Here is a 13,719-nt window from a genome sequence, read left to right as displayed (position 1 = left end):
TGCAGCAATTTATTAATTTTCATAATCTAAAAGCCATGAGATGCTTGATGTTATTTGTTGTTCTGGTGTTATTCCTCAGGACTGTGTAGCATCTGACCTTTACAAATCTGTTTAATGGAGACGATTTGTCCATTTCTGATGGTGAATGGACTGGTACATGTATTGAAACTTTCTACTCAATTTGAGCATTCACAGTGCTTTCTAGTACTAATCTCTACAAATAAATTAATCACACACATATTCATACATTGTTTTACTTACACTTAAGCAAAATTGTATTTTTTTCACACAATCGTGAAAAGCAGTTTGATTTCGTATGACTATCACATATATATATGGCTTAATTAAGAACCTATCAACATATCAAGTTTCAGTGGTTGCATAGCTGCATAAACCACTGAAATATGCAACTTCCTCTGAATTTAAAAGGAGAATAAACTGAAACCAGTGAGATTTTCACACTTCGCTCATCCTGTGCTGCAGAGCTGAGCTCTCCGAAATAATCCAAATCATGTATGCAATGGAGGCAATATATGCCAATGATGAATGTGTTAAACCTGACAACCCAACACCTTCAACAAATTACACAGGTAAAAAGGAAGTGATAGAGCAAGGAGGTTATAACATTTCTTATTACTACTGAACATTTATTTGGGTTCCTTGTTTTTGTTTTGTTTTTGTTTTTTTGTCTTCTTTTCAGGTCAGAGGAGCTCTAGGAGAAGTTTCTATTTGGGTGTTATTCTCTCCCTGAGCCTGCTCACTGTTTTATTGCTGGTTGGACTTATCACACTTAGTTTCTTCTGTGAGTTGGATTTTTCATGGATAGTTGTTCTACTGATCATCAGTCACCATGTGAATGATTAAGAGCTATTTTTTAATGCAATTTAATGTATGTAATTTCTAATTAAATTTGGAATGCAATGTGGAATTTTCGATTGTTCCATTTCAAGATCCTCTTGAAATCATCTTGAAGACAACAAGATCACAGCAACAATAACTTGTACAAGCATAAAATTGGTTTACATAATTAATATGTTTCATAAATTACAGTCAGAATTTTAAAATTTTTTTATTTAGATCTTTTGTGCCTCAATCAATGAAAGCATCAATATTATTTCCTTTTATTTCAGACCACAATTCAGCTGAACATGTGTCGGCAGAGGCTGAGAAGAGAGACTTTCTGAATAAAAACATCTCTGCACTCAGTAACCAACTTTCTTCCATGACTGAGGAGCTTAAAACGAGTGAGTCCTTGTGTGAGCTATTGTGTCTCTAAAAGGTTTTTCTTGGAAATGTAGTGATTCATTTTCCAAACAAATGATGTAATCATTTTCTTCTGACTTAAAACATTTTTAAAATCAAATTTCAGTCATTAGGAAAATATCATATGAACCATTATCTGTATCACTGCTTGTCACTATAAAGCTGCAGTGCAGCAGTGTACCTTATGCTTATCACAAATCTGACTGGTACTAAAATAATTTAAGGGCTATATTTCATCGACACATATGTGAAACTTTTTTTCAGTCATTATGCAATGTACTGTTTACAAGGTTTGGGGAAACCTGCAGTCAGCTGAGACTCATTCATTTCAATGGGACAAATTAAAGGAAAAAAGTGTAATATTTTAAAAAGTATAATAGTAATAAACACCGAAAGTCATAGCCGGCATTAGCAGAAAGAGCAGAACAGTTTAGAGTTTGAACGGAGAAAATTGGAACTCAATAGTGTGGAAGCCCTTGAGGGCATCCACACAATTAACCTAACCCCAGTAATACCACCATGAACCACACTGCCGAACTGCATCACAAAAACAAGTACAAAAATGCTGAAATCGATTCCTTTAAAGAAATTGTAAGTTACATTTATAAATTAATGAATCTACAACAAATAGACCTCAATATAGGTAGTTACAGTCATTCCATCTTAAAACAGACTTTTTCTTTTTTAGAACATTCTGCTTGACCATCACACATTTACATACAAATTTCATGGTTCAAAGTTTGAAAGTATCTAATGGGTGCTGTGATAATTTAGCATTATTTAAATATATCCAAGACATTTCAAGATATATATCTTTTGAAAAATGGTTCATTAATTTATTTTTAATTCTTTTTTTTTTCTTTTACACATTGAAATCTGTGGCAATGTTTGAACGTTAATATCTCAAAAACTAAACGACTGGTTCTTATATAGCACTTTTCTACTCTGCTTGAGCAGTCAAAGCGCTTTATACAACATGCCTCATTCACCTAGTCGAACATTCATACAAGCACTTTTCTTTGCAGGAGTGCTGGACTTTTTTCATATTTTAACTAGCCAAGATTTTTTTGATGTATTACAGATTCTAATTTATTTTGATGGTAAGAAAGGTCAGTGAAAATTTCAGTCTTTTATCTCTAAAATGTTTTTAGATGTTCAAACATTGCCTCAGATATCAATGTGTGAACAAAAGGCCTGAAAGTGGGTTAACAGACACATCTATGCATTGTCTTCCACTTATCCAATTCAGGGTCTTGGGAGGCTTGGCGCCTATCCCAGCTGCCGTGGAGTGAGAGGCAGGGTACAGTCTGGGCAGGTCACCAGTCTGTCACAGTGCTAATACAACAGTTCTAACCACCATGCAGTCATAATATTTGTTGTCAGTCTCATCAGCAACATGGTCATTTCAACCAAGACAATAATAGTTTAGTATCAGAAATGAATGTGATCACAACACTGCCATATTTGGCAAATGAAAAAAGAACATCATTGCCAAACTGGATCTGGGCCCAACTTTCACCAACAAAGTGATTACACAAACAATTAGTCTAGAGTGTTTTCATCTTCTTATTTTTTGACCCAGTCCACTCTGTTTTACTTTCCCAGCAGGAAATGTGTCCCTCGGACTTTGCTGTTCTTGTTGGTGTGATTGATAAAAGCAAAACTATTGAAGTACTAAAATTGCAATTAATTAAACAGATCAAATGAGCATTGTTATATAGTTCTTTAAATATCATTCACTAAGTTGCTGAACTGGTACTTGTTGGTAATTTCTTCCAGAAAAAACATGTCCTGTAGCATGGAGCAGCTTCAACCATAGCTGCTATCTCCTCTCTGAAAGATCTGGTTCCTGGGATGCAGCCAGAAAGGACTGCAGAGACAGAGGAGCAGATCTGGTGGTTATTGACAGCCCTGAAGAACAGGTACAGTGTTTATGTATATGAAGGGCCAGGAGTGACAAAATGAATTAATAAACACACCATTAAATAATTAATTAAATATTTCATTAATTAATTAAAATTTGAATTAATTAAATACATAAATATTAAAGTAATTAATTAAATGCCTATTCATTTTATTTAAAACATTTATTAAATTATTCATTTATTTCAAATTGTATTCAATTAATGACACGTTTGAGTAATTAATTATTGACATATTTAATTAATTATTCATTTTAATTTATTATTTTACATTTCAATTTTCAAGTAATTATTGAGACATTTAATTAATTATTTCATGATGTATTTATTTAATTCATTTTCATACTTAATTAATTAAGCATGAAAATTATTTATTTATAAATAAATAATTATATATTTATATATATATAAATAATTCTCTTTCTTTCTTTCTTTCTCTTTCAAATTGTAATTAATTAATCAATTAATTAAATGCAATTTGAAATAAATAAATAATTTAGTAAATGTTTTAAATGAAATGAATGGGCATTTAATTAATTATTTAAATATGTATTTGATTAATTAATTCAAATTTTTATTAATTAATGAAACATTTAATTACATATTTACTGGTGTCTTTAATTGGTTCATTTTGTTACCTCCTGGCCCCATGTATGGTTGTATTATTATGTTGTAAATGAATATTGAAGTTAAAAACTTCGCTCAGTTTTGAAAAAAAAAGAAGAAACTTTCAGAATTTAATCAGCACATATCTAGACATTAAACCACGTAACAACATTGATAGTTTTGCTTCATTGAGGGGAAAATCCCTATAACCAAAAGACATTTTTCTTTTTCTTTTTTTTAATTTGGTGGTTCTTATAGTTTTACTGTTAAACAATGAACATTTTTCTTAATGTTAACACAATCAGAATAAAGTAAAAAAACAAAAAAAAAAAACTGATGAATATGGTTATTTTACATTATATTTGCTGAATTAAAGTGCATCAGCAAAATCTCTTCAAATCTTTTATGAACCTTTTTATGAAGGAAAAAGGTTTTTATGAAAAAAAACAAACAAACAGCCTGTTGATAGTGGGTCCAATCAGGAGCTGCAGGTCAAAGCCAACCCAAAACAGCTCACCCAAGGAGGGACCTGCTGAGACTCTTAAAGGCACAGTACACACATATGAAAAACAATACAGACATACTGACACACACTGATCCTGTATACGGCCAGGGCCGTAACACCACTGAGAGAATATATTAGCATCTTGATCACCTTGTGTTGACAGCATCAACAAGTTTTTGTTGACAATGATTTATTGATTGTTGGAAAAAATAAACATGACAAATGAATTAAGGGTTTGAGTGATTTACAGCATGCTGCAGGTTAACTAGTGATTTACTGTATGAGTTGTTGTTTGATGTGGAGCAGTGTAAATACGAACAACTACCACTGTATTACTTTACTGCTGAACAAATCCTTTAAACCAGAGTAATCTAAGGCAAGTTCTGAAGTTGTGAAGCCAGGTCACTGCTGTCCCATTAATCAGCTGTATAGTATTACAAAGCTTTTATGACTTAAAAAACACATAACAAGGATCAGGAAAAGAAGTGTGCATCAGAACCTCTGATGGCCAAACTTTTACTTTGGCCAAAATACAGACATTTAAACCTTTGAACAAAAAGTTGCTCAGTCTGCATCAAACACGTGTAACTGTCCATACCATAACTGGATGCGAGAGCTTCAAAACGTGCCCTAGAATTACACATTTTTTAAAATGTTTTTCAGTATTAAAGTGAAGCCAGTGATAAATCAGTACATTCACTGGTGCACAGTACATCCCATTTAGCACAATTAGAATCATTTGAATCAGCTAACAAATTGTGGTATGATTTAGCTACAGTGAATCAGCTTCAGTTGTAGTGTACAATTTAAAGACTAAACAATTGTATAGAGTTGGAAGAATATTTTAATGCAGAACATTTGTACATTTTTCTGTAATAAAAATTTATTTTTTACTGAATAAAAAACTGATCAAACTAAAATTTAAATAATTTAAAGAAAATTATACAACAAATATTTGTGCAGTGACAACAGACAGCAAATAGATGTGTGCTAGTCCAAGGCCCAAGACCAGAGTGATGGATCTACAACAGACATGACTAAAGTAAATCTGCTGGTTAGCTGCACAGATACAGTATAATCACAAAGCATAAAAACTTGTGCTGTCAAAATGAACGCGTTAATTGTTGAGATTAACGTGAAACATTTAACGCGTTAAAAAATTTAACGCTAATTTCCTGTAATCTAAGACCTTTAAACTCATGAACAGCTCTGGAGGAAGGGGCAACATTGCGCTATGCTGGCGTTTGGCCTGACAGAAATGATTAGAAGAAGAAGAAGTGATACCATGCTACTATAGCTAACACATGCAAGCATGGACGAGGATGGACTTTCGGGTGGAAAGTTTCTTTTTAAGAAGTTGCCTGACGGCTTGTTGGACAAAACGAGAGTAAAGAGCACAATTTGCAAAGGTGAATTCAAGTACCACAGAAGCAGTTGATCACTGGCGTATCACCTGAGAGCAAAACACCCAACTGAATCCGCCTCTACGGGACCTCGCCAGTCTAGGCTTCAGGAGTATGGTGCTCGTGGATGAATAACAAAACATATGAGAGAAAAATTAACCAATTCCTAAACTGCCGACCAGTTAGCATAGTAGAAGATGACGGACTGAGAGAAGTCATTCGCGCTGCATCAGGAGATGTGTGTCACAATCCGCCCTCGAGAGGAACCATTGTGTTGAGACCCCTTGCTTTGTATGAGGACCAGAGGGCTCAGGAGTCCAGTAAGCTTGTACAAGTAAGGAACGTTGGTCTCACCGGAGACCACTGGACTTCGGTGAACAACGATAATTACTTGGGGGTCACGGCGCATTTTATTGATAACAACTTGACTTTACAATTGTTTGCACTAACAGTGAGTAAAACTGAAGAGAGACACTATACAGGCGTGTGCTGACCATTTTCTGAGTGTTGCAAACAAATGGAAAATCAGGGACAAACTAACCACGCATGGCACCGACAGTGCTCGTAACATGGTTGCAGCCGCCAGGCTACTTCCATTTGAACACATGCCCTGCATGGCCCAAATTCTGCAAAGAACTGTCACAGTTTCTCTTAATGACAGCACATTTGAAAGGGCTCTGGCCAAATGTTGCAAGATTGTCGGATATTTTAAGCATAGTCTAGCAAATGGTCAGGAATTAAAGGCACAGCAAGCTGCACATGGACCTCAAACAGAACCGCTTGTTCAGGACGTTCCAACAAGATGGAACTCCACCCTAGAGATGATCAAGCGGATCCAGAGAAACAAATCTGTGCTGACCACCGTCCTGGCTCAGCAAAACTACAAGGTTACCATGTTGACTGACCAGGAGCTTCACAGACTGCAAAAGCTGGAGGAACTACTTGAACCTTGCAGGTAAATCATTTTGTTTCTCGTGATTGTATGTCTACCTTTGTGTTCTGTGTTCTAGCTTTGTCTTCAAGTATGTTCTCCCCCTCCACTTCTCTGTATATTTTCATATGTGTTATTTATGTTTGTCTCTGTGTGATTAATAGAAAAATACAGACTTGATCTTCCTATAGCAGATATGTGACCGAACTGCTGGGGGAAGAGCAGTATGTCTCCTCCTTCATGGTGTTGTCAGCCTTGTGTCATTTGTTCAGGATTATGGAGCCCTCAGATGATGACCCAGTCTACGTTTTGAGGTTTAAAAAGGTTTTTACCACAGACATAGCTCAGTGGAGGGATGGCAGCAATCTCACATGGCTGAAGATCGCTACTGCCCTTGATCCCAGGTTTAAAGACCTTAAGTGCCTTTCCAAAGACGAAAGAAGAGAGGTGTGGGCTTCAGTACATGACCTTCTGATGGCAGAGACGCGTGCACACCAACCATCTGCTCAGACAACAGAGGAACCATCACCAAAGAAGAGCAAGATGTCCATCTGCTTGCTGGGTTCTTCTGATTCAGATACAGAGGAAGATGCTATAGACCGCTGTCTGAATCTGTACAAAGCAGAGCCCAAAATTGACGTAGGAGAGTGTCCACTACAGTGGTGGTTAAAGAGAGAAGGAGCACATGCCAGGCTGGCACCTATTGCACGCAAGTACCTGTCAACCCCTGCAACCACAGTGCCTTGTGTCACGTTCTAAGCCTAGGCGTGCATTGAATGCAACAAGAAATTGGCCCCACTCATACACCACCCAAGAAAGAACACAAACAGTAGTACCTTGTAAAGTGCTACACAGCCATTTATTTGCTTCAGCAGTGAGCAATGCCAAAAATAACAAACAAAACTCCCTAAAGGTCCCCATGCTTTCCTACACAAATGAAAACCAACCAAAAGACAATTCACTTACCTAACTTTCTAACGAAAAACAGGAGCAAACTTAAGCAACAAAAATGGCTTCTCTCGCCTACTAGGCTGCTGCAGTGAACAATATATACAAGGTGAAAAAAAATACACAATTGCTACTTTACAAATCTATTTATAGCTATTTACAAGATTAAGGTTCTAATGCCAGACACACACACACACACACACACACACACACACACACACACACACACACACAAGGTTATACTTGGTTATACTTGCAAATCAATGGGCAAAGACACTCTACGAAACAACGAATCAAAAGCACAGGCTCTTTGTTGGATGGTGGAGGCTCAGGGAGAGGGGGGACCAAGTGCCTCTCATCTGGTGGTTAAATACTGGAGGTGATCAACCAATTATCCAATCCGAGGACAGGAAGAGACTCCACCCAACTACTCAGCAGGCACGCCCAGGTGTCTACCCCCTAAGAAAGAAAAGGGGAAAAACCCACAGCCATCCTCTGGTGGGAGGAATCACACATAAAACAAACACTGACAACATTGGATCATAACACTTGTGAGAGCTTATTCTCACACTCAGGTCACAGAAAATTGTGAGATTGATTAGTTAATCTTTTTTTAATCTATTGGAACCACTAATAAAAACTTAAAACACCTAGCATGCAGCAGCTTCAAGGATGGTGCATTATGTAGCTACAAGACCCTTTAGATTTACACAAAATGATAGCAACAGTGATAACTGTTATAATTATTTTTTTAAATCATAAAAGCTATGTTGTACACCAGATTAAGCGGACAGTTTAAAGGATTTGTTCAGCACTAAAGTAATCCAGTGATAGTTATCTGTATTTCCACAGCTACAAAGGAAAAGAATAACTGTTGATAATTATTTGGCAAACAATTTTTCAAATTGTAAAGAAATAGCAGTGTATGCAAAGCAGACAATCTTTTTATGTGATGGCTTCTTTTTGCACGTTCTAGCATGTGGCTTGTTGAAATTAGGAGCGAGGAATATAACTGCGCCTGTGAAATGAAATTATTTTCTATGATTATGTTTTTTCTCAGGTGCAACTTATGACATAAAATAATTCCATAGTTTATAGATAAAATATGCAGATAAAATTGTGGTTTAAAAGTAAAATGTTTTCTCTTCATATTAAACAGACCCTTCTCTCTATGATCACCATAAAAAACGCTTGGATTGGTTTAAATGACAAAGAACAGGAGGGAACATGGAAATGGGTAGATGGGACTCCACTGACTCTGACGTAAGTCTTCACTTTGGTTCAGTTCATTACTTTACTAGTTCATTCATTACTTTTAAATTTCCAAAAGATTTCCAAAATTTCTTTCCACACTGAGCCAAGGCAGTAGTTATTATATCAGTTGAGATGTTTGTGCAGTCTGGGCTTGTGTGTTTCTCTGTATACTTTGTGTAGTAAAAGTAAAATGAAATATATATTATCTCCAGTTTTATCTGTAATTTGGTGATCTTAATGTACAGTGTATTTATAAAAACTCAAAGTTGGTGACGGAAAATCAGTCTGACAAAACTCCTCACACAAACACCAAAGGCTCATTTTTCCCTCAATCATAATAAAATAATGTTGTTGTCACTGACCTGCTAGGTACTGGATAACAACACAACCTGATAATGGTGGAAAACAGGACTGTGTTTATGTCCGAAAGGATGAGAGAAGGTCTTGGGATGATGGTTGGTGTTTGACAGATAATCGTCAATGGATCTGCGAAAAAACACCAAACCCAAGTAAAGTTTCTTTAAGATGATTTATTCATAAATGTTTTGAAGTTTTATCTCTGATTATAATTCTAGATATTAATTGTCCTCTGTTTTATTTTATAATATCATGTGTTTTGTTGTAGCTAACATAAAAAGCTAACATAACCACATATATTTAGCATGGCTAAATATAAGTGGTTATGTTTGGGGTTTCTGATTGTTTTTTATGCTAGTGTTGAATGTTTTCATTGTTGTATTTGTTAAATGTTTTTATTAGTAGATTGTAAGGTTTGTTGTGTTATATTATGATTATGATTATTAATCTTACTAGTGAGTCTTAAGTGAATCAAATGTGCTTAGATCTTTGTGATCAAGTCTTTGGAGGACTTTAATTAATTAAACAGAAATCAAATAAGCACTGTTATACAGTTCAGAAAAAAAACATTCAATAACTCAAATACTACTTGTTTGTAATTTCTTCCAGAAAATACATGTCCTGTAGGATGGAGAAGCTTCAACCATAGCTGCTATCTCCTCTCTAAAAGCTTTGGTTCCTGGGATGCAGCCAGAAGGGACTGCAGAGACAGAGGAGCAGATCTGCTGGTTATTAACAGCCCTGAAGAACAGGTATAGTGTTTATGTATGTGTGTGTTATTGAGATGTAAATAAATTTTGCAATTCAAGCTCCCATTTTTAATGTAAATAACTTTTTCTCATTTTGAAAAACAACTAAATGTTTCTATTAATCTTTTCAACATTTAATCAACACATATGTAGACCTTAAACACTGAAACAACTATAATTCTGTCACATTGTGAGACAGACACTTTTTGGACAGATTAGATTTCTGTGATTCGATATAGAATTTAATGAAACGCTTTTCATTTTTGCTGAATTTTAATTTCAAAGTATACATTTTTTGTAGTGTTAACACAAAATAAAGTAAAAACAATCATGAGCGTTTTAAAACATGTTTAATGTTCTAGAGCAGGGGTCGGCAACCTTTCTGATGATGAGTGCCATCTAAAATTTCCTCAGAAGTCAATGTGCCATATAATTGCATTAGCAATAAATTTAATAACGCTCTATATGAACAGTTACACACTATATAGGACAACTTTATAGAATTATATTTGTTCGCAGATGTTGGCAGCTATCAGCGAATAGTTATCAGCTATTTTGAAACAAAAAAAAGACACTTTTTATCAATAACAAGAACAGCAAATGAACTGTACAACAGAAAATGCAAATGCTATTTATGGTCTCCTCACAACAATGATAAGAAAAATAAACTGGGCCAATATGGTATGTTTGTTAATACAGACACACATGTTAATGTGATCTCTGGTCTCCCACTCAGAGACACAGGTCTCCGAGTGTCCAGCATTCAGACGGCTACCTGAGGATACTCTTCGTTTGAGAGAAAATCTGCTCACACAGATATGTAGAGCCAAATACTGTCAATAGGGCCTCTGCAATGTTCTTAAGACAGTTAAACTTGTCAGGTAGTGATGTCCAGCAGGTGAAAATGCAAGCTCCATGAACACGCACAGCTGTGGATTCCAGCTGCATTCGTAGTTTTGCAAACTTTGACCCCCACAGACTCGAGCTTTTCAGTTCAATGAGCTGCATTTCGATGTCGCATTAACTGGCATTAACTCAGCCAGTTAATGCAAGACAAACCCAGCTGCTCATTAAATCTTTCTGGTTTGATCAGAAAATAAAACATTGGTCCATACACCTGAACATCCCGAAAACTACGTCTACGGATGTATCCGAGTCTACAGATGTATCCGTGTATTTCCGTGGTGTTGATGCTGCGCTGAGTGGACAGCTGCTGAAGCATTTGAAGTGTCGAAATGTGGAAATTTCAAAATTGCTTGAAAAAACTGCCAGCTAGCAACGTCCCCCTTACCGGTAGGCTAAGTGATTTTTAGCCAATTACAAGTTGAATCTGGTAGTTGGGTTTGTTAGCTAAGAAGCGGCACAACTAATGTGTCTATGCGAGCTAATTTGCGATGTGCACCGCTGGCATTTATTTTTTAATCCACGTTCTCAGATTAATTCACTGGGTGTCGTGCCCAGGGCTGGACTGGGACAAAAAATCGGCCCGGGCATTTTGACTAGAGACCGGCCCACCAGGTATTACAGGAAAAGCCATAAAGCCTTTGAATGAAAGCAAACACTGTTGTGACAATGATTACACTTTCTTGTTGGTATATATATGATTTCTATACATTTTACGTCAGATAAAAACTTTGGTTGTAAGATTCAGATAATTATTTATCAAAAACTGGACATTTTACATGAGAATAAGAAAGAAAAGTATTTCTTTGTGCCCCCCGTTCCCTGTTAATGCCCTGCCTGGCCCCCTGGCAAAACTTTCCTAGACCCGCCCCTGCACAGTTACCAGCTGTCAGCTATTTAGAAAAGGATCCTGGTGTTATTTGTCTCTCAGAAACAGTTCATAACTTCCCTTCAACTCATTCATGTCACCTAAAAGGTAAACCTGTTTCTCTATCACCTGTTCAGCTCTGATGATTCAGTAAGGACATCTCCTGGTTTCATCTTCATGTTTCCCTCTCACCAGATATACAAACCCATATCATGACCGGCAGCTTTTACAGCTGTGGCTCCAGCAAACATCAGCTGATACTAGAAATTAATATTAAATAAATTCTAACAACAGCTGATCGAGCTCAAACATGCTGCAGTTGTTTAGCGCAACATCCGCTGGTTTCCTCTTTCTGGCGCAAAGTGGGCGATAAACAAACAAGAGAGAAAAGCCGATCAGCTGATCATTGATCAATTTCATGATTGAAGTAGCAACAGGAGAGACAGGGGAGAGAATGAGAGAAGAAGAGGCAGCTGCAGCGTAAAGACGCAGAATAACTCCCTAATAATATCCCCCTAAGTGGGGGCGATTGTGGAGTTAGCACCCACCCAGCTGTATAGAAACTCCGTCATGCTAGCTAGTACGCAGTACGAGTTATTGTAACTGACGGTAAAAAGTCAGCACAACGTGGCAATGACTTATTGATTGTTGAAAAAAATATGACAAAAAGAATTAACGATTTGAATGAGTGAGTGTTTTGCTGTGTGAGCTGTCATTAAATGTATCTTCAGTGTTGCACGAAATGCGTTAAAGAAAATTCGAAGTTTTAATTAGTGCTGGCTTTGAATTTTTAAAAGAGACTTTTAGATACAATAAACTGCATAGACTAAAACGGTGTTTTAAAGTAAAATAAAAAGGGTTTCCTTCATATTAAACAGAACTTCCTGTCTACAATCACCACAGAAGGAGTTTGGATTGGTTTGAATGACAAAGAACAGGAGGGAACATGGAAATGGGTAGATGGGACTCCAGTGACTCTGACGTAAGTCTTCACTTTGGTTCAGTTTATTTCTTAACATAGGAAATTTGTTAAACCCAATGGTGGTTGTTAAACACAATGGTGAGCTTACATGTCAGTGGGTGGATCCCAGCTGCACAACCAAAAGTTTAAAGATGTGTGCTAATAACTTGTTTTGGCCACAGGGGGTCAGAAGAAGTTCTGAACTGGTGTGCTTTGCCATCTGCAGAATTTATGCAAGCGTGTTTAAAAACCATCATGTCCTGAAAAGACAAACCCAAAACTATGTTTTTCTCATCCCCATTGTTATTTGAAATTTGGTGATTATAATGTACAGTGTGTTTATACTCAGCAAAATTAATTACAGCTTCTCTGACCCCCCCCCCCCCCCACACACACACACACAAGCAACACACATCTTGATTTCAAGATCATTTTTGTTGCTGACTTGCTAGGTACTGGGCAAGTGATCAGCCTGATAATGGTGGAGAAGAGGACTGTGCTCATGTCAGAAGTGATGAAAAAAAATCTTGGAATGATCTTTCGTGTTCATCTTCTTTTCAATGGATCTGTGAAAAAGTTGCAGAAAACAACTGATTTCAGAGAGATGACCTATTCATAAATGTTTTGCAGTTTTATCTTTGACTGCAATAAGTATAATTCTATATTTCAATTTTAGCCAAAAATGACTAGGTGTTTAGTCTCTAGGTGTGTTTTTTTGTTGTTGTTTTTTCTAATATATATGTTTACTTTTATAATATACCATATTTTCCGCACTATAGGGCGCACTTAAAATCCTTTAATTTTCTCAAAAATCAACAGTGCACCTTATAATCTGGTGCGCCTTATGTATGAATTCTGGTTGTGTTTACTGACCTCAAACCAATTTTATGTTGTACACGGCGCTCAAACATCTGTTAAAAAATGCTTTAGTATGACTTTGGTAAGCTATGAAGCAGCACCGCTTGATGGATTGTCGGAGCATTATGGCTACCGTAGTCAGGAGCCTCGCAGAGTAATCTGGGTCCAAAAACTCTGTCTGCTTCAGGTCC

The 13,719-nt window shown here is 36.4% G+C and overlaps 1 protein-coding gene across 1 annotated transcript; it reads left to right on the top strand.

Moving 5' to 3' along the window:
- Positions 1-467: 467 nt before the first annotated feature.
- On the top strand, positions 468-13,514 carry LOC109197676 (CD209 antigen-like protein E). The gene is made up of 9 exons (XM_019353344.2): positions 468-590; positions 701-802; positions 1,131-1,244; positions 3,043-3,185; positions 8,738-8,841; positions 9,202-9,341; positions 9,799-9,941; positions 12,588-12,691; positions 13,123-13,514. The coding sequence occupies exons 1-9, from the start codon at positions 512-514 to the stop codon at positions 13,262-13,264; spliced, it is 1,071 nt and encodes a 356-aa protein (XP_019208889.1). The 5' UTR covers positions 468-511; the 3' UTR covers positions 13,265-13,514.
- Positions 13,515-13,719: the final 205 nt, after the last annotated feature.

Source organism: Oreochromis niloticus, linkage group LG16, assembly GCF_001858045.2.
Source record: "Oreochromis niloticus isolate F11D_XX linkage group LG16, O_niloticus_UMD_NMBU, whole genome shotgun sequence".
Lineage (NCBI taxonomy): Eukaryota > Metazoa > Chordata > Actinopteri > Cichliformes > Cichlidae > Oreochromis > Oreochromis niloticus.
Note: the sequence above shows the minus strand (reverse complement) of the source record. Positions and strands in the feature narration are given on the sequence as shown.